Source organism: Sinocyclocheilus rhinocerous, unplaced genomic scaffold, assembly GCF_001515625.1.
Source record: "Sinocyclocheilus rhinocerous isolate Xijiao unplaced genomic scaffold, SAMN03320098_v1.1 scaffold1694, whole genome shotgun sequence".
NCBI classification, from domain to species: Eukaryota; Metazoa; Chordata; class Actinopteri; order Cypriniformes; family Cyprinidae; genus Sinocyclocheilus; species Sinocyclocheilus rhinocerous.
The window spans coordinates 951,560-977,258 of NW_015626863.1; the positions used below are offsets into that span (position 1 = coordinate 951,560).

The 25,699-nt window shown below is 35.0% G+C and overlaps 3 protein-coding genes across 7 annotated transcripts in view; 2 read left to right on the top strand and 1 right to left on the bottom strand.

Annotated features, from left to right (window-relative positions):
- The window catches only part of LOC107717642 (THAP domain-containing protein 1-like), a 5,585-nt gene extending 2,129 nt beyond the window's left edge, over window positions 1-3,456 (bottom strand). Inside the window, exons 1-3 of the mRNA XM_016524457.1 lie at window positions 3,298-3,456; window positions 2,180-2,868; window positions 900-968 (exon numbers count right to left, since the gene is read on the bottom strand). Of these exons, the coding sequence (XP_016379943.1) occupies window positions 955-968; window positions 2,180-2,868; window positions 3,298-3,362 (768 nt within the window). The 5' untranslated portion in view covers window positions 3,363-3,456 and the 3' untranslated portion in view covers window positions 900-954. The remainder of the gene's footprint in view (window positions 1-899; window positions 969-2,179; window positions 2,869-3,297) is intronic.
- A 629-nt stretch (window positions 3,457-4,085) lies between these two features.
- grnb (granulin b) lies at window positions 4,086-15,275 on the top strand. Of its 5 annotated transcripts, none has more exons than XM_016524184.1 (16): window positions 4,086-4,227; window positions 5,205-5,314; window positions 5,892-6,035; window positions 7,471-7,593; window positions 7,930-8,028; window positions 8,128-8,278; window positions 9,671-9,736; window positions 9,874-9,965; window positions 10,099-10,237; window positions 10,415-10,512; window positions 10,686-10,922; window positions 11,496-11,738; window positions 12,349-12,597; window positions 13,305-13,553; window positions 13,669-13,905; window positions 14,975-15,275. In XM_016524184.1, the coding sequence occupies exons 2-16, from the start codon at window positions 5,312-5,314 to the stop codon at window positions 15,086-15,088; spliced, it is 2,244 nt and encodes a 747-aa protein (XP_016379670.1). In that variant the 5' UTR covers window positions 4,086-4,227; window positions 5,205-5,311; the 3' UTR covers window positions 15,089-15,275. The 5 variants fall into 5 exon arrangements, with proteins under 5 accessions (XP_016379670.1, XP_016379686.1, XP_016379695.1 ...); XM_016524200.1 differs by having other exon boundaries at window positions 9,701-9,736; XM_016524191.1 differs by lacking the exon at window positions 4,086-4,227 and adding an exon at window positions 4,605-4,746.
- A 3,553-nt stretch (window positions 15,276-18,828) lies between these two features.
- LOC107718093 (serine/threonine-protein kinase MRCK beta-like) lies at window positions 18,829-25,697 on the top strand (the record flags this gene model as incomplete). Its single annotated transcript, XM_016525042.1, has 11 exons — window positions 18,829-18,886; window positions 19,816-19,885; window positions 19,986-21,081; window positions 21,776-21,910; window positions 22,065-22,194; window positions 22,269-22,397; window positions 22,490-22,594; window positions 22,680-22,843; window positions 22,990-23,140; window positions 23,626-24,348; window positions 25,660-25,697. Coding segments are annotated over exons 1-11 (2,799 nt in total), but the record flags the coding sequence as incomplete, so codon positions are not given.
- Between the last annotated feature and the right edge of the window lie 2 nt (window positions 25,698-25,699).

Genomic DNA, 25,699 nt, shown 5'->3' on the forward strand with positions numbered 1-25,699 from the left:
AACCGCATAAACACATTTCATTACACCAAATACACCAAATAATGTTCTTTTTAGTAACGTCATATGACCCCTTTAAGCAGCACAACGGTTTCCAGCACTGATAATAAATCAGCATATTAGAATGATTTCTGAAGGAATGTGTGACACTGAAGACTGGAGTAATGATGCTGAAAATTCAGATTTGCATCACAGGAATAAATTAGATTTTAATGTATATTAAAATAGAAAAACGTTATTTTACATCATAATAATATTACACAATATTACATTTTTTTCTTTATTTTTGATCAAATAAATGCAGCCTTGTGAGCATAAGAGACTCATGTAAAAAACATTAAAAATCGTTCTGATCCCAAACTTTTGACCGGTAGTGTATATTGAAATGTTCAGCATATCTGCAACTGGCAGCATGTTTCCATGCTAAATTTGTACTGTAGTGATTCTGTAGTGATCAGTTAAGAAAGACTAAAGCTTTTTTAGAGGAGAGGAACCAAGATCTCAAATATTTCAGAAATTTACGAATTGTACAATATCAAAATGTGCAAGTAGAACATAGGCAGCCTACAATGTACAAACAAATCATGTAACAATTCAACATCCCTGAGAAAATGAGCGATGCAAACACCATCCAGGCTCACGTCTATGCTGGTTCCTTCAGGGTTTCTTGCTTTTTCAAAACTAAATAAGGAAAATAAAGTGCTATTCTTTATGTATTCTTCTGATATCTCTTCATCTGAGATCTCTACATCCTCCTGACCAAATCGGCTTATTACAGAACACAAAGTCATTTCCCACGGTGTGTCTGTTACAGACCAGTGGAAATGACTGGAAGAATACTGCCAGAACAAAACCACCTCCTCATCCAAGGCATACAGTGGTCTTGAGTCCGAGGCTCTTACCAGGAGTAATTATTTTACAGCTCTCGACTCTTCGGTTTGAGCTGGAGCCCATGGTTTAGATCCTTTCAGCTGTGGAGACATGAAGGGTGACATTCAATTTCCAAGACAATATTTAAATGTATATAAATACTACTTATATTTACTCTTTTTTTTTTTTCATTTTCAGCTTGCAAATTAAAGAAATAGTTCAGACCGAAATGGTTTGTTTTGTTCCTCTCTCAAAGATATAAGACTTACAATATAGCAGGGTTATTACAACTAAAACTTAAAACTACAAAAAAAAAAAATAATTCTATTACTTGAAATAAAACAAAAGTAAACTAAAAAAAAAAAAAAAAAAATAAATAATCAAATGAAGTAAAATATATATATATATATATGAAATATTTTATTTCAGCCAAGGCAATATTTCTGTAATAATATTTTTATTTATATATTTTTATTTAGATTAACTTTATGTACTAAGCTATATAGACATAAAAAATAACTACTAAATGTAAAAAAACAACAAAATGACAAAAACTAGCTGAAAATAAAAACCTGGAATTAAAAACCAAAAAATATTATAATGACATTCTCGATGATACTAAAATAACACTGTGCAATATAGTGCATGAGTCGTGGACTTTTATGATAATTTTGTGTCCTTTTTAAAGCTTGACATTATTCTTTGTTAACAGATATTAATCAAAATATCTTTTTTGTGTGTGTGTTCCACCGAAGAAAGAAAGTAATACATGTTTGGAACGACATGAGGGTGAGTAAATGATGATTCTCACAATGTCTCGTTCCCGCTCTCAGCGAAACGAGGTTACGATAGTAACCAGAGATGTTTTGTGTGAAATATTAGAAATATTCAAATGTAAAAAATTATATATAGCCTACTGTATATACTTAGTAACTTGCTTTGCTGTCTTTATAGGGTGCTGACTAAATTTACTGACTTACAGATATTAAATCCATGTTGTTGCTTTATTAATCCTATTAGAAATATTCAAATGTAAAAAATTATATATAGCCTACTGTATATACATTAGTAACTTGCTTTGCTGTCTTTATAGGGTGCTGACTAAATTTACTGACTTACAGATATTAAATCCATGTTGTTGCTTTATTAATCCCACGTCTAGACACAGAATATGTTGAATTGTTTTTGAAAAATGTCCTGCTTTGTAATATGTAACTTATCATATTGTCAACAAAATGAACTGATGCTAATCCAAATCCTTGATCATTTAAATTATTCTTAAGGAAAAATGATATATACTGTATATACTTACAACTTGCTTTGCCTGAGGGTAACATGATTTTTGTCTCTATGAGATCTTTCGCTTTCAGCTCCGAAATGATGGAAGACAGTGAAGTCAATTTTCTTTTTAACCTTCTAATCGTAGCATTCTTCAGTTTCATCTTTTTTCTGCAAGCCTTGATCTTTCTCAGGACTAAGTTCAAATTGTACTTCAACATCTCTGGTGATTCGGTCTCCTGCATGTCTGTCGTTGAGCTGCTGTCCTCCATGGAACTACAAGCTGTGTTTGAAGACCAAGAACAGTAGCAATGATCATGTCTAACTGCAATGACGCATATTTCAGTGGGGTAAATCACTGGGGTCCCACTAGTTTCAGTCATGTCTGGATCTTCCTCTTTCACAAACTCATCCAAAACAACTTCCTCCTCCACATACTTTCTCCTGTCATCCCTTTTGAGACAGTATGTATGAAATTCATGACTTTCCACGTTCCTCTGCCTTACTTGGGTGCGCCGTGGCTGCTTCTGAAAGGGGCCAGGGATGAAAAATATGGTAGGGACAGCCGTTTTAGCAAGGCACATTTGACCTTTATTGTTTGTGAAGAAGCAGCTGTCTTTAAAGTGGTGGGAACATATACGAGAAGATGGAGACGGCTTGAAATGGTCACGTCTGATGTTCACCAGCCACTGCTGAAGCCGATCTTTATCACCTAATGGGAAACTGAGGGAAATGAATGGAGAAGATGGATTTCAGAAAGAGGGAAAGACAGTCAGTTAGATTTTTACAACACAGCATGCTCATTTATAGTCTTTGTTCAGTAGAGGCAGGTCACGATCAAATAAAAAAAGCCATAAAACATATCGAATTCATTTTGGTTGAATTACTATTTTAACATCCAAACTGGTTTATAAGGTTTTAAGAGTAAAAAAAAAAACCCCTATTGAATTAGGTTTCTCTTAAATAACTATTCTGCACACTATTCAAACTAAACTATTCAAAAAATTATCAACACACACACAAAACGTTAAAAAGACAAAGAAGTCTTAATATTTGCACATGAACTGCACGTTAAATAAATAAATACAGTTTTAATAATGTGGCTGGACGATTAATTAAGACTAACGTAAATAAATTCAATAACCAACCGACCGATGAAAACTTGTACTAGATCCTGGTGAATGACGATTTGTACAATTCACAGCTGCACACGACATGTTAAATGTTAAAACACTGACACATCCTCACAACAACAACAACTTCTGTCTTTGGTTTAGCGGCGGTGTGCAAACGTGAACAGCGCATTACTGCCACCTACCGTTAGTTTGACACGAGACACACAGTCATCTGTTAATTTCTCACGAATTTACCGATGGCCCTTTAAATGAGAGAGAAGTGAGAACGGATAATAATTTTACTATAATTAGTATTAATAATTTTCAGTAATAAATATAATCTTCAGACAATGGGTCCTTATAAGGGGTCCAATTAACAGATAGGCCATTAGAAATTTTGTTTGTTTGTTTTTTATGCTTTTTTGATGCTTTTTTTTGTTGTTTTTGACATTTCTTGACAGGTATTGTGAGATTCATCCGTATAAAATTATTGAATAATGTTCGTTTTTAATGGTTAGCTTTCTGAATCAGCAAAAATCAGACCGCTGATGACACTGCAGTGCAATTTATAATTTTCTAATATTTTATTAGTTATATATGCAGATTAGAAATACTACTAGAAATATTATTATACGTTTTAATTTTATATTATTATTATTAGTAGTAGTAGTAGCCTAGTAGTAGTATATTTTTTGAATTTTTTCTTATTTATTTATTTTTGCATAACGTAAACTATTTTGTCATGTAGACTAAATGAACATCTCTGTTGGTGTTCAAGTTGTTTTGCCTGATAATAAAAGACAAACCAGCAGCCTGACTGGTTGAGATAACGGAGAGTCATGTGACATGCTCGGGTCACGTGATAAGATGACAGATAAATAAAGTCAAACTCAGCAGAGAACAGCATTATATCCACTTCACCGGATCCATTTTTACGCTGATATCTTCGCTTGCCTCGTGAAATACGGTAAGTCATTTCTCTTTATGCTAATGTCATCCTTTTTTCTTTAATAAAATAAGTCTTTGTTTCGGGTTTATTCCGGTCGCTCACTCGCTTCCGTCGGAAACAATGAGAAACAAGCAATTTATATCTAATATTTTATTAGTTATATATGCAGATTAGAAATACTACTAGAAATATTATTATACGTTTTAATTTTATATTATTATTATTATTAGTAGTAGTAGCCTAGTAGTAGTATATTTTTTGAATTTTTTCTTATTTATTTATTTATTTTTGCATAACGTAAACTATTTTGTCATGTAGACTAAATGAACATCTCTGTTGGTGTTCAAGTTGTTTTGCCTGATAATAAAAGACAAACCAGCAGCCTGACTGGTTGAGATAACGGAGAGTCATGTGACATGCTCGGGTCACGTGATAAGATGACAGATAAATAAAGTCAAACTCAGCAGAGAACAGCATTATATCCACTTCACCGGATCCATTTTTACGCTGATATCTTCGCTTGCCTCGTGAAATACGGTAAGTCATTTCTCTTTATGCTAATGTCATCCTTTTTTCTTTAATAAAATAAGTCTTTGTTTCGGGTTTATTCCGGTCGCTCACTCGCTTCCGTCGGAAACAATGAGAAACAATGCTACAACAACAGTTACAACAGCAGTTTAAAATGATACGGTTTCAATCATCGATGCAACGAAAACATGCTTCCTTCTTTTCAAAGACAGGCTTTAAAATGTATTAACTGTTTACTTTACACAAATTGAAGCTTTTCAAGTTTGCAAGACATTTGTGGCTGTACATTTGACCGCTTTCATAAATTAAAAAAACAAATACGATCAAAGAGTTGCCTTTTTTTTTGTTAAACAATGCCACAAAGTGATTAGCCTACAAATGATTGTGTTAAAACAAATGACAACAGTGCTTATTTAATGTGAGCAATAATGTGATTTATTTATGCTTTTTAATGTTTTGTGTTACAGCGCAAGAAAATCGTACATGGGTTTGCATCTGAAAATTTGAAGAGCATTAGTTTTGTGGATCAGCAATCACACACACACACACACACACACACACACACACACACACAATGGTGAGTAGTGTGTAGTAGTTCTCTAATTCCTTAAATTGTGATACAAACATTATATGAAATCAAACAATGCTTTTACCATGTTGCCACAGTATAGCCTTCAGTAAGTCTAAAGTCTGCTGAAGCAATTGTTCATCAACCAGGCTTGACCTCGATCTGTCATGAGATTGTCAGCAGTGTTTAGCATTGTTGTATTGCTCAATAAATCAACTAATTGGGAAATGTATGCCTTTAAGAAACTCTTGTTCAAATGTTGTAATCCATTTTTGTCTGTCGATTGACTGACTAAGGCACTCAGGCGTGTGGAATGTTTTAAATAGAACTTCATTTTTTTCACTAAATTCTACCAGACATTCCTCAATGATTTTTATGTATCATAACTTTAACAGATTTATATTATATATTTAAAGTGTTTTGCAAACCGTTGTAGCTAATCAGCCTCGAGCTTCTGAAGTTTTGTGCTACTATGCAGGTGTTTTTTTTATGACACTATATTTTGATAAAGATGATAATGAAAACTGTGTCACATAAACACAGAATCAAATGGTGTTCAGTTCACACCCATTTCTTGTTTTTTCAGGTGCGTGCGGGTGTCGTAGCGTTGTTATGTGTCTGTCTGAATGTGTGTGGCGCTCTGATTTGTCCTGATGGAGGGATGTGTGAAGATGGAAGCACCTGCTGTCAAACTCCGTCAGGAGGATACGGCTGCTGCCCGCTACCCAACGTATGTGTATATGGTAGTTACACTACTGTTCAAATGTTTAGGGTCGGAAAGATTTTTTTTTTAAAGTTCTCTTCTGCTCACCAAGGCTGCATTTATTTGATCAAAATGCAGTAAAATTGTTAAATATTACAATTTAAAATATCTATTTTCTATTTTAATATATGTCGAGATGTGCAGTATATTATTTCTGTGATGCAAAGCTAAATCTTTAGCATCATTACTCCAGGATCATGTCACATGATCCTTCAGAAATCATTTTAATATGCTGATTTGCTGCTCAATAAATATTTTTTTTATTATCATCCATTTTGAAAACAGTTGTGCTGCTTCATATTTTTGTGGAAACCATTTATTTGAAATATCTTCTGTAGCATTAAAATGTCTTTACAGTCACTTTTGATCAGTTTGATGCATCCTTGCTAAATAAAAGTTCTGTCTTGTATGACTTTTTCTGAACACAAAAGGTACTTGAGAATTTTTTTTGTGTTCCATTAGTGGATCGAAATTGAGAAAAAAATTTTTCTTCGTGAACCATTCTGTTAAGAGTACTTCTATCCAAAATTAAAATTAGCTCAAAATGTACTACCTTCAGGCCATCCAAGATGTAGATGAGTTTGTTTCTTCATCATAATAATACATTTGGAGGAATGTAGCATTGCATTACTTGCTATCCAATGGATCCTCTGCAGTGAATGGGTGCCGTCAGAATGAGAGTCCAAACAGCTGATAAAAACATCACCGTAATCCACACCACTCCAGTCCATCAATTAACATCTTGTGAAGTGAAAATCTGCGTTTGTAAGAAACAAATCCATCATTGAGACATTTTTAACTTCAAACGGTTGCTTCTGGGTAAAATACGAGTCCTCTATTCATAATATTGCTTTCTCCAGTGGAAAAGTCATCTCATCTGAATCAGGAGAGAAAAATGCACAGATCAAGCAAATTTTACAAGTGAAAAGAGTTCAAAACTATTCTAAATAGATATGTGGGTGGATTTTGATGTGAGAGGACAACAGGGGGTGGAGTTTTTTTTTTCACTGGAGGAAGCGTTATTATGGATTATGGACTCATATTTTGCCCAGAAGCGACCGTTTAAAGTTAAAATGTCTTGATGGATTTGATTGATCGCAGATTTTCACTTCACAAGATGTTCACTGATGGACTGGAGTGGTGTGGATTATTGTGATGTTTTTATCAGCTGTTTGGACTCTCATTCTGACGGCACCCATTCACTGCTGAGGATCCATTGGTGAGCAAGTGATGTAATGCTAAATTTCTCCAAATCTGTTCCCATGAAGAAACAAACTCATCTACACCTTGTTTGGCCTGAGGGTGAGTAAATTTTTATTTTTGGGGGAACTATTCCTTTAAACACAGTAAACAATGTGCACATTTATATCAAATGACTCTTGTTTTGTATGTGTGTTTGTAGGCAGAATGCTGCTCCGATCACTTGCATTGCTGTTATCAGGGCACTCTGTGTGACCTGGTACACTCCAAGTGTGTGAACAAGACACACATTTTAGACTGGGTGGAAAAAGTCGCCACAAAGCAGGTAACATGCATACCTGCACAGCCACAAATCCAGATAAGCCTTGAGTAAATATTCAGCATTGAAATAAATCTCTCTCTCTCTTTTTTTTTTTTTTTTTTTTTTTTTTAACACGAGCTAAACGTTCTGTAATTTTTTAGTCTGCATATAATACAGCATGTGGTGTATGCCATGCCACATCTTATTCAGTTTTATTAATAAACGTTTTGTAAGCTAGTTTGTCATTGTATCTTACTGTTTTATCGTTGTTATGCTTTTTAATTAAGAATAACAATGAATCCATCTTTTGTTTTAGTCTTAAATTGAAATAAAACTTTCTCTTTTTGTTTGTGATTTTAGCAAGCAGTAATTTGTCCAGATCAGGAGTCTGAGTGTCCCGATGACACCACCTGCTGCCAGATGCCTGATGGCAGCTGGGGCTGCTGTGCTATGAAAAATGTATAGCACCTGTTTGACCATATTTTTATTCTGGAATGCTGTTACATGTACATGGTAATGTTTACATTTGTCTTTCTTTCTCTTTGTGTGTGTGTTCAGGCCGTGTGCTGTGAAGATAAGAGACACTGCTGTCCTCAGGGAACTAAATGTGACCTCGAGCATTCAAGGTGTGTGTCGGCAACATATGGGCCCTCCCCACTCTGGAGGAAGTTCGCTGCCCGTCACAGGAAACCATCAGAGAGGACCGCAGGTATGATGGTTTCTCAGTTTTACATTTCATTAGCATTAAAGGGATAGTTCACCCAAAAATGAAAATTAGCCCATGATTTACTCACCCTCAAGGCATCCTAGACATTCCTCTTTCAGACTAACACAATCGCAGGTATATTTAAAATTTCAAGCTGTATAATGGCAGTGAATTGTGCCCCTGTTTTTAAAGCCAAAGCCGAAAAACTGCATCCATTCATCATAAAACTACTCCACACGGCTCCGGGGTGTTAATAAAGGCCTTCTGAAGCAAAACGATGCGTTAGTGTGAGCTTACGTTGCGCCTGCCGCTACGCCTACGTCATGCGCTTGAATGTCTTTTCGTGAACGCGCCTGTTTGAGCGACTGGAAGCTGGAGATTACGGTTTATAATTGTTTAAAAATCTATATTTTTCTCACATTAACGCATCTTTTCGCTTCAGAAGGCCTTTATTAAGACCCCGGAGCCGTGTGGAGTAGTTTTATGATGAATGTATGCAGTTTTTTTCGGCTTCAAAAACAGGGGCACCATTTACTGCCATTATACAGCTTGGAAGAGCCAGGACAATTTTAAATATAACTGCGATTGTGTTAGTCTGAAAGAGGAATGTCAGATACGCCTAGGATGCCCTGAGGGTGAGTAAATCATGGGCTAATTTTCGTTTTTGGGTGAACTATCCCTTTAAATTGCATTGTGGCCAACTTAATGCTGTTATAAGCATAATGCACTCTTGTTCAAAAGTTTGGCATCGGTAAGATTTTTTTTTTTTTCATGTTTATGGAAGAAGCTTCTTCTGCTCACCAAGGCTGCATTTATTTGATCAAAATGCATTAAAAACAGTAATATTGTGAAATATTATTACCGTTTAAAATATCTGTTTTCTATTTGAATATATTTTAAAATGTAATTTATTCCTGTGATGCAAAGCTGAATTTTCAGCATCATTACTCCAGTCTTCAGTGTCACATGATCCTTCAGAAATCATTCTAATATGCTGATTTGCTGCTCAAGAAACATGTCTTATTATCAGTACTGGAAACAGTTGTGCTGCTTCATATTTTTGGGGAAACTGTGACATTTTTATTTTCAGGATTCTTTGATGAATAGAAAGTTCAAAAGAACAGCATTTATTTTAAATATAAATCTTTTATAACCTTATTATAAATGTCTTTACTGTCTCTTTGGATCAATTTAATGCATCCTTGCTGAATATAATAGTATTAATTTCTTTAATCATCTTACTGATCCTAACCTTTTTTAACAGTAGTGCATATTTAAGCCATATTTGTTCACTGGAGCCAAAAAAGGTATAATCTTTCATAAAATGACTTCAAGTTCTTTTTATGAATTAGTAGAGTATCATTGCTTTAAATTTGCTTGTCATTTTCACACCAGCTGATTATGGGTGTTATTATGATGTTGCAGTTGTTCCACCTACAGACTCCAGTGATATTAGAGATGGTAAGACTCTCTGACACCTGCAGTTGTTTTGGTCCATAAGCCCTATTTTATGTATTATTTATTTCTATATACATTATTCATCAAGTGTCTTTGTTGAAACTGGCACCTCAGGTTTCTGTGTGTGTTTATGTGGTCAGTGATCTGCCCAGATAAGATTTCCACATGTCCGGATGATACAACATGCTGTGAACTAGAGGCCGGAAGTTACGGATGCTGCCCGATGACAAAGGTGCTTCATATTTGTCTGCATGTATATTTAATAATTTTTCTGTAGGTTTTGTAAGTTGTATTTTATGGTCACCCTGTAGTTTGCATGCATTTTAAAGATTGAGTTAACAAGCATAAATGTGTTTTTGCTGTAGGCTGTGTGTTGTTCTGATCATTTGCACTGCTGCCCAGAGGCCACGACTTGTGACCTTGTCCATAGTATGTGTGTGTCAGCTAATGGTGTCATGGTAAAGATGGCCACTAAGATCCCAGCCACTTCCCTGAAGCAGAAAGGTAAACATCCATTTATCTTTTTATCTTTGTACAGTAAAAAGTTTTTAATTTTGTATTTGTGGTTGATCCTCATAGCCCAGACCATTCTGTATTGTGAGATCCATCATTTGTGTGTGTTGAAAATTCAAGTTTTGAATATGCATCAGTCCATCTTTTTATTGCTCTTCCTTTCTGCAGAAAAACTAGTTCCCTGTAATGAAACGGTAGCGTGTGCTAGCGGTACCACCTGCTGCAAAACACAAGAAGGCACCTGGGCTTGCTGCCCTTTACCAAAGGTATTCATGTTGTCAGCTTTATTTCAAAAACAGCTTCAGGTTAATTGTGGCCCATCTTTTATACATGTGAAAACCCAGCCCCTAACAAAAGTTCATGAGATCAAATCTTCAATTTTTATTGGAGGAAAACATTTAAAAAAAAAGTGTTCGAGTAATGTTGTCCTCGCCTCCAGGCGGTGTGTTGTGAGGACCATGCCCACTGCTGTCCACAGGACACGGTGTGTAACCTCGCGGCGAGCACCTGTGATGATCCTGCTGACCTTTCAGTGTCCGTACCCTGGATGGTAAAGGTGCCCACCTTTCCAATAGCTTCACCCAATCAGAAATGTGACGAGACGTCTTCGTGCCCTGATGGTTCTACTTGCTGCAGACTATCATCTGGAAAATGGGCATGCTGCCCTCTGCCACAAGTAACACTTTTTCTTTGTCTCATTTGAACATTTACAGGCTAATTGGTAAAACTCTTATAAAAAATGTATATAAATGTATTTGTTTAAAAATGTGAAGTAAATATATTTAATTTTATATTTATTATATCTAACTTTATATCGTTTATATTTGTTTATTTTATTTAATTTGTTTATTTTTTATATTTGTTTTTTTAATCACATCTTTATTTTTGTATTTTATATTTCTTATGATTTATTTTTATTTTATATATCTTTACCATTTATTTTATTTTCATGTGATGTTTAATTTTTTTTTGTATTTAATGTTTGTTTTATTTTACTTCTAACATATTTTTATATATATATTTATTTTTATTTCGGATTTATTGTCATTTGTTTATTTATTTTTTTAATAAATATACAATAAAAATATTTTATTTAATGTTTGTTTTGTTACATTTCTCACATTTTAATTATTTTTATATATATATTTTTAATATAAATATAAAACAACTTTTTATTTTTGTTTTATATTTGTTTATTTTATTTATTTAAATATATATTTTAAATTTTTATATTGATTTAAATTTCTAGGCAGTGTGTTGTGAGGACCATCTCCATTGTTGTCCCCACGATACTGTGTGTAATTTGGCCGCCAGCACTTGTGACAGTTCCAACGATCAGGGTCCCCGTTTTTCTGTGCCTTTGGTGAAGAAGATCGCCGCAGTGAGCCTGCCATCACCGAACCAAAACTGTGACGAAACATCACTGTGTCCAGCTGGGACAACGTGCTGTAGACTAACCTCAGGGTCATGGGCCTGCTGTCCTATGCCACAGGTACAAACACATTTAGGGGGTTTAGACTAAGGGTTTAGACTAGCATTTAGCATTTAGCATTTAGATACGATAAAGCGCAGTATGCTTTTTTTTTTTGTTCAGAAAAATTAATATGAATGCTTTTTGTTTGCTGATTGGCTGTGGTTGGTTTGGACGTTAAATTTCTAAAGAGTTTATTCAACGCTCATAAATATAGCCTAATTTATATTCTCGTGGGTTTTTTTTTTTTTGCTCCTAGGGAAACTAATGATAATGATATTTCAAGTCCAGTCAAATCAAATATGTCATGAATGTCGTGGCATTCAATGACATATTTTAAAAATAATATATGGGTTAATGTGGGCTGTTATATATGGGTTAAAATACATGCTTTTAAAATATACATTATAAATGAAATATAGCTTATAATATACACCACCATTCAAAAAAAGGTCAGTAAGATATTTTTTAATGGTTTTGAAACTGATCTCTTCTGCTCAGTAAGGTTGCATTTATTTGATCCAAAAATACAGTAAAAACAGTAAATCTACAATTTGAACGAACTGCTTTCTATTTGAATATATTGAATATATATATATATATGCCTGTGTGGATAATTTGAATTTTGCAGGCCGTGTGCTGTGCCGATCAGGAGCATTGCTGTCCGCAGAGCTACAAGTGTGACTTGACTCACAAAACCTGTGTACGTTCTGGCCTTCCCAGCATGCCCTGGTTCAGGAAACAGTCTGCGCTGAAGCAGTCTGATGATCATACTCCAGTGGACAGACACATGTGTGATGATAAAACCAGCTGTCCTAAAGACGATACATGCTGCTTTATGAACAACCTCGGCAAGTGGGGCTGCTGTCCGCTGCCAAAGGTCAGACATGCAAATATTACAGTGTATATAATATTAAACCATTCACTCATTCACTATTTAATACAATGTAAATGCCACATGTGAGCCTTAAATTATCACAAATGAGTCAACTCCGAGTTCTAGATACCATAGTATATTTAGTTTTATTTTATTTGTTATATTATGGTTATTTGGTTTATTTATTTATTTATGAATTTTGTTTTATTTAGTTATTTATTATTGTAAAGTTGTGTTTTGTATAGGTATTTAATTTGTATTTAAATTTTGTTATTTGTTATTTTATAGGTATTTAATTTGTATTGAAATTGTTATTTGTTATTTTATAGTTATTTTGTTTAGTTATTTAATTGAATTGTTTTATTTGACTTTAAATTTAGATATTTAATCATTTAAAATTGTATTTACTTTATATTTATAGTTATTAGATATTTTTGATATTTAGTTATTTATTAAAGTTATTGGTTATTTTGTTGTTTTATTTATTTTTATTTGTTTGCTTGGAAAAAGTGTATTTTTATTTTGCATTTTAATCAAAGATGATGACTGCTGAATTCAGCATGCAACATAATGTAGCATACTGCCATTTAAATTTTTGTTTTTTTTTGTTGCCTATTGAGTACTGTTTTACGTACAAAACAATAGTAGGCAGTGTATATAGTACTCCATTCTGAAAACAATTCTCACACTGTCGTTTCCTCTCTTTTAAGGCGGTGTGTTGTAAGGATGGAGATCACTGCTGTCCTAGCGGCTACACTTGTAATGAGAAGAAAACGTCCTGCACTAAAGCCTACCATGAGATCCCCTGGTACACAAAACAAGAGGCCAGGGTCGTGAAGGGGTCAGAGGTGGTGTTTGGAGATGAAGATGAGAAGTGCGACTCGACGACCAGTTGTGCATCTGGTTCTGCCTGTTGTAAATTACCCACAGGGCAGTGGGGCTGTTGCCCTCTTGTCAAGGTAAGTCTTTTGGCTATGCGGTTTATTTTATCCCTGCATGTCATGCAGAAGTTATTTTTCCGTCTGACTTGTTTGAGTAGCTCAGGGTTTGTTGTCATGTGTTTTCTCTCTGCAGGCGGTGTGTTGTGAGGATCACGAGCACTGCTGTCCACAGGGCTACACCTGCAACCTCGAATTTGGAACCTGCGTTAAACCGTCCGGTTCTCACAGTGTTCCTCTGACACGATTACAGACACACACTGACACGCGTTCAGAAGAGGAGGTGCTGTGTGACGCGTCGACACGCTGCTTAAAGACACAGAGCTGCTGTAGACTATCAGACTCCACATGGGCCTGCTGTCCATATAAAGAGGTAACAAAAATCAGGGCTGCCACATACAGATACTGTATTTGGCTGATCATGAAATCCAATGATTATTTTTCTGTGATGTCTGATATTATTAGTGGTGCTTGCTAAAGAAAGCATCACTATCACTGTTTGTTTTGGTTATTTATTTGTGTACTGAAATGTTTATTTATTTAACATTTCATTTGTTTACTGTAATGTTTATTTTATATTTATATATATTTTTAGGTATTTTGTTTACTGAAATAACATTTGGTTTATTTATTTATTTTTATATTTGTTTTAGTTGTCTTTCATTTATTTAATGAAATTATGTTTTAGTATGTATTTTTTATATTTATTTAATTTAATTTAGTTATCTTTGGTTTACTGAAATGTTTATTCATTAATTTTAATTTATTTGGTTACACTTTAGTATAGGGACCAATTGTCACTATTAACTAGTTGCTTATTAGCATGCCTATTGTTAATATATTGGCTGTTTATTAGTACTTCTAAAGCACATATTCTTCATGACCATATTCTACATCCCTAATCCTACCCAATACCTAAACTTAACATCTAATTTACTAACTATTACTAAGCAGCAAATTAGGAGTTTGAGGCAAAAGTCGTAGTTAATGGTTTGTTAATAGTGAGATTTGGACCTTAAAATAAAGTGTGACCATTAATTTATATCTTATTTAGTTATCTGTTTTTCTATTTGTGTTTACTGAGTTAACACAATTTGATTTCATTTATTTTTCATTTGTTGTGTTTACAAAAAATATTTTTTTACTTATTTATTGAGCATACTCATTTATTTATGTATTGCTTTTATTTAATTTTACATTTGTTTACTTAAACATACCTATTTATTTATTTTGTTATTTATATTTTTAGTATGTTTACTGAAATTTCTGTATTTATTGTTTTATGTATTTATGTAATTATCACGTGTTCGTTGAATTTTACTTTTTTTTTTTTATTTGTGTTTACAGAATATTGCATACATAAAGTGAAATCATTACTACTGATAGCAATCTTCACTAAAACATGCGAACACTAAACTGATTGTTGCTCTCTCTTTTTGTAGGCAGTGTGCTGTGAAGACATGAAGCACTGTTGCCCTGTGGGATACAAATGTGACCCAGAAGTCCAAGGCTGCACTAAAGCTTCCACATCCATGTGGTGGGAGAATTCACTTTGAATGAAAAACCACAGACTGACACTGAACCACATGTCCATAACACAAATATACAACCATCCACACACACTTGAGCGCTACATGTTGCATAAAGCATTGTTTTAAGATGCCCTCTTCAGACAAGGGACTATGCATCTAGCGGTTTTTTATATTTAGCTTTTACTACAATAAAAACATTATATTTGAGCAGGATACACTGAGAGACTTTAGTTTTTGATTTAAATCAATTTTGTTGAAAGGAAACCAGGACATGTTTCAAATGCTAGTAACTCATTTTAAAGGAACACTCCACTATTTTTGAAAATGGGCTCATTTTCCAACTCCCCTAGAGTTAAACAGTTGAGTTTTACCGTTTTCAAGTCTATTCAGCCGATCTCCGGGTCTGGCGGTAGCACTTTTAGCTGTAGCTTAGCATAGATCATTGAATCTGATTAGACCGTTAGCATCTCGCTCAAAAAAGACCAAAGAGTTTCTATATTTTTCCTATTTAAAACTTGACTCTTCTGTAGTTACATCGTGTACTAAGACCGACGGAAAATGAAAAGTTGCGATTTTCTAGGCCGATATGGCTAGGAACTATACTCTTATTCCGGCGTAATAATCAAGGAACTTTGCTGCTGTACCATGGGTGCAGAAGGCGCAATGATATTACGCAGTGCCTGAAAATAGTCCCCAGCTAGGTCACTTTCAATAAGCCTATTTTCAGGCGCTGCGTAATATCATTGCGCCTATAAAATAAATAGATTAAAAACAAAAAATATCTAAACTCTTTGGTCATTTGAGCGAGATGCTAATGGTCTAATCAGATTCAATGATCTATGCTAAGCTACAGCTAAAAGTGCTACTGCCAGACCCGGAGATCGGCTGAATGGATTCGAAAACGGTAAAACTCAACTGTTTAACTCTAGGGGAGTTGGAAATTGAGCCTATTTTCAGAAATAGTGGAGTGTTCCTTTAAATGCTGAAGTTTTGTGGTGTTAAAGATATCTAGAGTGACTATAGAAGTGATTTTAGCAGAACTGTCATTTCCCCAAAACATTGAAATGAAAATTAGAGGCTAAATGATGACATTACAATAACAAATGTTTGTAGGATGTTGATTTGATGTATTTGGAATTACATTAACATTATTCCAATGCCATACACCAACCATAAGTGAGAAAAGCTTCTGAGATTCAAAACCGAATGCATCACCAGTGAACTGAATCAAAAAAGAAACCTTTTTTTTTTTTTTTTTGCTCTAAATCTGATTGGGAAACTTTATAACTATTAGTAACAGCAAATGCAGTTGGCCCTTGACATTAATGGGTGTCGCCAACCATTTAACCCTATATTTTACTTGGAGGCTGTTGCATGTAGGGTTAATTCAACTTTGTCAGACAATTATTTGCTTTTTTTTATAAATATATATTGAAGGTGTCTGTGTGCATTTTTACAAATCTTTCGAATGACTGATAGCATTTATATTCCAATTCAAGAGTCATTCTCAACATTTGCTATAGCTGCTTTAGTGTTTATTTTTATCTCATTTTATTATTTACCGAAGGGTGAAGTGAATCTAGTTATTGATTACCTGTGACAGAATGAGAGTTATTTGTTGAAGTGGATTTATTTGTTTGTTTTTGGTTAATTATACCGGAAAAAACACTGAAATTAAATACTTTTGAAATAGATAACATGTTGACTCATTCATGTCTCATCCGACTGTTTTGATAAACTCTGTCTGGTTTCCATGGCACATGTTGGCAGATCCATCTTGGCAATGCGATTAGAATTTTTATTTTTTGTGAACACAATTCATGCGACTGAATTTTTTTAATTATTGGAGGAAAAATATCCCGTAAGGCTATTAAATGGTAAACACAGAATAAAAATGAGAAAATATCCTAAAAGATGGAAAAGTTTGGTCTGTGTTTGTCTTTTAAGAACGCATGTAAATGCATTTGACCAATCACAGGCTGACACAGATTTTCCAGATGGCTGCTGCTTGATGGAATCATGTTTCACAGCTCGCCTTCTGCAAGTGTTTGAGTCTCACTCTAACCGGCTAAAGCACCATTCAGCTGAAGCCACACAAGAGCTTAAAATATCTCCATTGGCTGAGTGTGTTTGACTCGAGGAAGAAAACAAGATTGCTTTGGAGAAAGTTTTCAGATTTCCAGAAGCCTGTCCTGGCTGTTTCTTGTGGTATGTTGACACTTTGTGTCACAACTTACACAACACCTGACCGGAACGGCTTTAGTATACGGGTGTAAGTGGAACTAAAGCGAGTGGGTTTGTAAAAATAGATCGTAATTAAATACAAATGCATGTATGGGGTTATACTACCATTCAAAAGTTTGGGGTTGGCAAGTTCCTTATGCTCACCTGTGTTTATATGATTTAAAAAAACAGTAAAAATGTAAAATATTATTACAGTTTAAAATGTATGTTTTCTTTTTGAATATCTTTTAAAATGTAATTTATTCCCATGATGCAAAGCTGTATTTTCAGCATAATTTTTCCCAGTCTTTAGTGTCACATGATCCTTCAGAAATCCTTCATGTTGTTGTGGAAAGGATTCTTTAATGAATAGAAAGTAAAAAATATTTTTTTTATTTGTAATGAAAATCATATTTGTAACATTATAAATGTCTTTACTGTCACTTTTGATCAATTTAATGCATCATTGCTGAATAAAAGTATTAATTTAAATTAAAAAAAATTACAAATGATTTGTTTCCGTGATATTTAATATTATTTATATACTATTATATTAATTATTTTGAATTCGTTTTTTAACAATTTTAGTATACTGACAGTTTAGAGTTTTAGTAATTATGTGCTGTTGTCATTTTTATTTTTAGTATTTAATATATTTTTTAAAATCCTATTTAGCTTTATTTTTTATTTCAGTTGCAGTTATCAAAATTTAGCTCATAATTATTTTTTGTCACTTTTGATCACTTTAAGTAATTCTCGCTGAATAAAAATATTAGTTTTATCACAAAAAATTATAATAAAATGAAATAAAATCTTACCGACCCCAAACTTTTGTTTAAATTGTTGCATAACTATCCTGAGTGTGTTGACTAGGTGTGAATGCTGTATGTAATGAAGGCACTCTGAGCATGTGTTGAGGTATTGAAGGAGCTCAATCACTGTCGGACAGTTTAACAACAGCAAAAACTCAGTGGAAATCAAAATTCAAGATGGAGAAGGTAAAGAGACTGACAAAAATTACAAGAATGTTAGACTCTGATAAATGATCTGGTGTGAGAAAGTGTGAAAGGGTGAGAGCGCGACAGCTGAAGGGAAGCGGGAGACACGCAGCTTCAAACATGCCAAAATGTCACTGCTATTAATACACCTCAGCAACTGCTCTCCAATCAACACACACCATCTCACAGTGTGTGTGTACATCAGCAAGTGTGAGGAAAATGATGGCTTCAGGTTCCTCCCACCTAAAAAGCTTGGTATCTGCCCCAGTTCTCTTACTGAGCTGCATTTCTTTTGATTTTTTTTTTAGTTGAGAGGACAGAGGAATGGCCATAACGACCATGTCTGACTCCAGCAGGCTTACAGAGGTGTCTACACTGGCTTATCTGGACGAAGGGACCTCAACGTCAGACACAGAGTGTGGAGAGGAGCCTGATCTCCAGCCAAGAGCTCTGGAGGAACCTCAGGCAGTGGGTGCAGAAGACACTGGAACATCAGACATCGTCGTGTCGAGGGGTGAGAGAGGACAGCCGCTTTAGAGGTTAATGAGTTCAAGAGAGGACGTCAGTCACGTTTCAGAGATCTACAGTCTTAGAAATGAAGGTTTTCCCGTGGTTCTTGGCAGGAACTTCCTACCAAGACTCATCTTGTTTTTTTTTTTGGAGATTAATAAAGTTCTTGATGTTACATTTTAGGTTAATCAGATTGGCATATCGTAGTAACAAGGTTATGTCTTTGCTGTTTTATTTATTTATATAATTTTATAATATTTACTAACATTTTAATTATAATTTTTAGATAAGTTTTCATTTCAATTTCTGTTTAAATTTTAGTCATTTTGTTATGTGCTTTTATCATTTTTATTAGTTGCTTTTTAATATTTCTATTTAGCTTTCATTTTAATTCTTAAAAAATTTAAACTTACTTATAGACTTAAAAAATAACAAACCTTTTAGAATACATTTATTTTTTTAATTTGTTTAAATTTTTGTAATTTTGTTACATGTCTTTATCATTTTGTTTTCGTTTTTATTTTACTGTTTACCTTTATTTTTAATTATTCTTTTTGATATAGTAGTTTCAGTACTTTTCAGCACTTTTATAATAGGTTTATTTTAAAATGATAATTTGTATATTTTCAGTTTTCATTTTAATTTCAATTTAGTTTGTTTTAATCATTTTGTTATGCGCTTTTGCAATTTTTATTATTAGTAGTTTTTATTTGAGTAATTCTCAATTCTCAATAACTTTTTTTATATAAATTTAAAAACAACAATGTATTTTCTTTTAGTTAGTTGCCAAGACAACATTTCAAATTTTTTAAAGTTTTTTTTTATCTAGCATTTTATTTAATTTTATTTCAGCTTTTTTTTCAATTTACAAAAAAAATTTTTAATAGTTTTATTTTCTGGTTTTATGAGAGAATGTGCATTGTTTAAATGACAGTATATATAGGGAAGATACCGTAGTTGGTAGATTTTGTTTATGTGTTAATATTTATGTTTTAAGTGATGTTGTAAATGTATTTTCAGCTGAGGAACATCAAACGCATGGTTTTACAAGTTTAGAAGACAACAACATCCAGTCGTGCATCAGCAACAGGTTTACACACTGTGATTCTTTCCATTTACTTTTATTTAAATAACAGGTTAATGGATCCATCGATCCATTTAACTGCTTTGTTTACCACGGTAATTCATAGGTCAGATGTGTCATTCCCTTCAAGTGAGAGAGAGAAGAAATCTACAGCTTGCTGCCTCAGAAAACATCACAGGAAACACCGAACAGAGATTAAAGACACGAGGAAAACGAGGGGGACGTGTAGACAAGACAGAGCAAGAACAAGAAGAAATGCTCCATTACTTTCTGACCAGAAGACCAGCGGCTCCTCGAGATGCTCCAAACCAAGCACTGAAGATCAAGACAAGTTCTCCTCGACACCAGAGCGACTATCCCGACCTCAGCAGGTCACTCCAGATCTCCATCTGTGGGATTGTCCTCAAGATGTTTCCCGTCTACGCCTTCAAAAGCTGGAGGTCGACTTCCCTTCGACCTTTGAGTCTCACAGTTTGATATCTGACGGTGTGGAACCAAACTTTGACTCTGAGTTTGCATATATCTATGCTGAGAGCATCAAGGGATGTGACTCTACTTGTTGCACGACTCCAGGAGACTGTAATACCCACAATCCTCTTGTCAAAACTGATACAAGCCCTGAAAGAGACCCTGAATCTGTCTGGAACAGCTTTGAGGAAGAATCGGAAGACTCCGATTGTGATTTATATATGTTTGCTTGCAGTATAGCAGCTACTGCAGGTTCCAGGTTGAACGCTGACCGCTTTGGGTCTTTACTAGATGATTTCGACTCGACTTGTATTTATACAGACTGGGAAAGGACAGAAACCGAGCAGGGTTACAGTCCAGCCGAAGCGGAGTGGTCCTCTGAGAGTTCGTGTTCCACCGCCGACCGTGACTCTTACTGTACCACAGACAGACAAACCAGCAGCTCAGATTCAGACAGCTGCCGTCTAGAGGCTCTCGGTGACATCAAATGTCCTGAAGTGTTTTTGCCGGGATTTGAAGGTCGCTTTGACTGCTGTGATGCAGCTGAAGACGTCTGCAGAGACACAGAGAGCGATCCTGAGTCTTTTTGCTCCAGACGGGATACAGCTGAACTGTGCGGTGTTGAGACTCAAATGGACCGACGGCATTTCTCTGAGTTTTTCTGTGAGATGATTAAAGAAGTGACGCAGCAGAAAATGAATGTAAACGAGGGGTTTCTGTTCCACCCTAAGCAGGTGTGTGACTAAAGTCATTAATGCAGATTGACAATAGACAAGAAATAAATATATATATATATATTCATATATGTACATAAAGTGGGCATAATAATAAGGTATTGCCTGATATTGGATATTTAATTGTTCATGCTCATTTACCATATTTTTACATTTAGATAACCTTTGCCATATGATGATTTTAATGTTTTATTTTTTAATTTAGATAACCCATAAAGCAAAAAATATTTTCAGATATATTTAAATGTTTCAAACTATGCAAAAAATATAGTGCTAATATATTGCCAATATATATTTAATAATAATATTTAATAATATATATGTATATAATAATAACATATTTACATAAATATATTCTCATATATTTTTGGACATTTTTTTAAATAAATAAATAAATATATATATATATATATATATATATAAAGCATAGGTTGTGTGGGATTAACTGAAGGCAAAGCAGATCTAAGACTCTGTTGGCTAATGACTGTGATGTATGCCAGTGTTTCCCAGTGTTTTCTCTGCGATTACAGAATTTGATTAAACGATAAACTTTTAAATTATGCTTTTGTTTAACACAGACTGCAGCCAGGTCTCTTATCTTATATGTTATCTTAGGCAGATAAACTTTTTAATGTATATATTTCCAATAAACTCATAACTTACTGCAGTTTTCATGGTGCACATAATTTCTTAGTTCCTCCAGGTGAAGAACTCTGAATATCGAGAGGGTCGTGAATATTCATTTCTCTGTCACATTCAAAATGGCTCATATGGAGACGTCTTAAGCATTCGGGACAAACAAACAGGATTTACATGTGCCGCCAAAAAGGTAAATATATCCATTTCTTATCCAATTACATATAAGCCTAAATATGTCTGAATATTCTTGCATGCACTATTTTTTGGACAAAGTTTTTGAATGTGAGAACCTGTGACTCTCTGATTATGTCCTAACTGATCCAATGCACTGCTCTCTTGTGAAGATTCCCCTTTGTAGTTTTAGGTGGGAGGAAGTGGAAACATGGAGTAGGATGGAGTCTCCTCGTGTCCTCCAGCTGTATGGGGCCGTGAGAGAGGGGTCCAATGTGATTCTCTTCATGGACCTGAAAACAGGTGATTGCTTCTACCAATGGATGCCTCGGAAAGCAATCAAGTCATATCTGAGTCAATAAATTCTCTCTTTCCAGGTTCTTTAGCTCAGCTGCTGAGAGCGAAGGGTCGTCTGTCTGAAGAACTGGCTCTGTATTATCATTCTCAGGTCCTGCAGGCTCTCCAACACCTGCACGGCAGACGCGTCGTACACCTGGATGTCAAAGGTCAGCGGCACGGCCATTGTCATGGATTTTCATCACAAAAAAAAATCACTGATTGTGCCTTGATGTCATTCACGTGTCGATTTTATGTGTAGTTGACAACGTGTTGCTGTCTGAGGATGGCAGACAGTGTTTTCTGTGTGATTTTGGACTCTCTGAGACACTCAATCAGGGTGGATACAGCACCAAAACCTTCAGAGGTGACTATACACACACACACACATACACACACCAGCATGCATGCCTACTCTGAAGTGTGATTTATAATGTGTGTGGTATGTGCAGGGAACATTCTGCGTGGCACAGAGTCTCATATGCCGCCGGAGGTGGCGAGGGGTGATCCTCGCTCTGCTAAAGCTGACATCTGGAGCAGCTGCTGTATGTTACTGCACATGCTCAACGGACACCAGCCCTGGACGCGATACTACCCTCATCCACTCTATCTGAAGGTGCAGTGAGCATGCAGTTGTCACTTTAGACGCACTATCAGTCAAAAGTGTAACACACCTACTCATTGTTTATTAGGACTGTTGCTTTTGACTCTACATGGTATGCTTGTGTCTACTGTATGAAACTGTTGTGCTATGATCGTCAGATTGTGAGTGAGCCGCCTCCTTTATGGGAGATTCCACCTGACTGTGACCCGCTGACCTGTGACGTCATCAAAGGGGGACTGGTTAAGGAGCCGAGAGAGAGACATTCGGCATCAGAACTGCTGCAAAAGACTGTGAAAGCACTCAGAACAGGTATAAAACTATTTTTGCATGGTTAAAAAATGTGATGAAATGTGTATAACATAAGTAATTCTAATGTCAATACAGTAAAAACGGTAATATTGTAAAATATTACAATTTAAAAGTACTGTTTTCTATTTAAAGATATTTTATGTTATTTATTCCTGTAATGCAAAGCTGAATTCAGCATCATTACTCCAGTCTTCAGTGTCACATGATCCTTCAGAAATCACTCCAATATGCTGATTTGCTGCTCAAGAAACATTTCTGATTATTATCAACATTGAAAACAGTTGTGCTGCTTAATATTTTGTGAAAACTGTGATACATCCCCCCCAGGATTCTTTGATAAATGGAAAGTTCAAAATAACAGTCTGATCATTATAATAGCTGTACTGTCACTTTTGATAAATTGAGTGCATTCTAAATAAATTATTAATTTAAAAATCTTACTGACCTCAAACTTACATTAAACTCTTGATTTTATGCATATTTAGTATGTGGGCGCTCTGGTTCTGAGGAACCATCTAAACAATATTCAGCACCTGTACTCGAGGACTGTCCGAATTTGAACTTGCATGAGACACCTGTCCTATCCATCGTGGAAACTCCAGTGAAAACGAGTCCTCCTAGTTTCCCAGAAGACCGCTCAGCACCTACAATTCACTGGGTGAGCACATGGAGACAGACGGCACCAAACGAGGATGATTCTGACTCCACGACGGAGGAGAGCGAGTGGGATGAAGATGCAGATATCAACAAATTAAAAAGAGACAAGATGAGCAGCTGGATGGACAGATACTGGGGTGAGGAGGAAAATAATAAGAAACAAATCTATTCAGAAGATGACAGAGAGCTCGAATCTGATGAAGACACATCACAGATCAATGAAAATCTCAAAGCAACAGATCAAACAGATGCTGAAGAAAGCAAAACCGATTATTTCACTGAAAAAAGAGTTGTGTTTGGGGGATGCGGTGAATGTGACAGAAGTCTTTTAGAGGAATCAGAGAGCTGGGATGGAGAGATCCGAAGCGTTGTGGATGATGAGGAGGTGGAGAGTGATTTGGAGAGTCTTCGAGAGCTTGGCAGCGATTGGGCGCAGGAGTGGGAACCGTTTCTACAGCTCCAGACACTTTATCATCCGAAAGAAGCTCAACTGCAGAGCGAAGACAGCTATTCGGAGTCTGAAGAAGAGTCAGTCATGCTGAGGAAGAGTGGTGAGTTTTTGTTTGTTGTGTGTGAGCTTGATTTGATTCAAACTAAATTTCTGTCCATTTCTTCTGTTTTCTTTCTTTTATGGACTGCAATAGAGGTTTAACAGAATGTTGCTTTTCTTTTCCATGCAATGAAATTGAATGTGAAAAATCATAAAAAGCAGCAGTCCGTATGACTTATGCACTACACTCTTAAAAATAAAAGTTCTTTATTGGCATCTATGGTTCCATGAAGAACCTTTAACATCCATGGAACCTTTCCATTGGATAAAAGGTTCTTTGAAGTGGAAAAAGAATCTTCAGATTATTTACAAATTTTCTTTACACTAAGAAAAAAAAAAAAGGTTATTTTAAGAATGTTTCACTGAAAGGTTCTTTTGGGAGCCAAAAATGGTTCCTCTATCACTGCAAAAAAAACCTTTTGGAACCTTTATTTTTTTTAATGTGTATATTCCAAAGCCATACGAGAGTATTGAGGGAAAGACTAAAATTAAAATCGTAATGAATTGAACGCAGCGACAGATATGATGTACATCCGTCTTCCTGATGGACATCCAAATGAAATGGATTATCAAAAAAGAAAAAAAATGTAGGGTGGGACTTGGTTTTATGCATCAGTTTTTGATTGGATATCGAGATGGGGGCGTGGCACTTAAAAATGAATTAAGTAGATTGTGGAGGGGCGGGGTTTAAGCAGACTAAATGATTGGAGAAATCCGTCATACATCACCAGAGGTGTGTAAATAATGTTATCTGAGTAACTTGAGGACCATGATTTTGCCACGTCGGATATGTTCTGGATCAGCATCCTTGATCAACAACACTTAAGAATAAAGGTTCTTTACTGGCATCTGTGGTTCCATGAACAACCTTAAACATCCATGGAACATTTCCATTCCACAAAATGTTCTTTATAGTGTAAAATGATTTTTTAGATTTTTGAAAAGTTCTTCACACTAAGAAAAAAAAAGTTATTTTTGGAAGCCTAAATGGTTCTACTATGGCATTGCTGTGAAAACCTTTATTTTGACCATTCAACATTTCAATCTACCAATCTGATTCTATAGATAAGGAAAAAAGTAGGTTTAGGTGCTTGAATAGGTTCATAATTTCCCCCTGATTCCCCAAGATTTTGCTTGTGATTTACATACACCTTTGCAGCATTTCTGTGTCTTAAACATTTTACGAAATGCATCAAACAGCAAATGTAGGTCAAAAGTTCTGATACAGAGCTCAAGTTGTGTCAGAGTTGTACAGAACTGAATGTCAAGCACTTTTATGCAACATTACTGAGTTCCTATTTGTTCTCCACAGAACAAAAAGGCACAAGTTTACCTGATTCTCATGGACCGCA

Coding starts and splice junctions, on each gene's coding strand:
- grnb (XM_016524184.1), top strand. Junction 7,594..7,929: donor AAAAAGTCGCCACAAAGCAG/GTAACATGCATA, acceptor TTGTGATTTTAG/CAAGCAGTAATTTGTCCAGA. Junction 12,598..13,304: donor GCTGCTGTCCGCTGCCAAAG/GTCAGACATGCA, acceptor CTCTCTTTTAAG/GCGGTGTGTTGTAAGGATGG.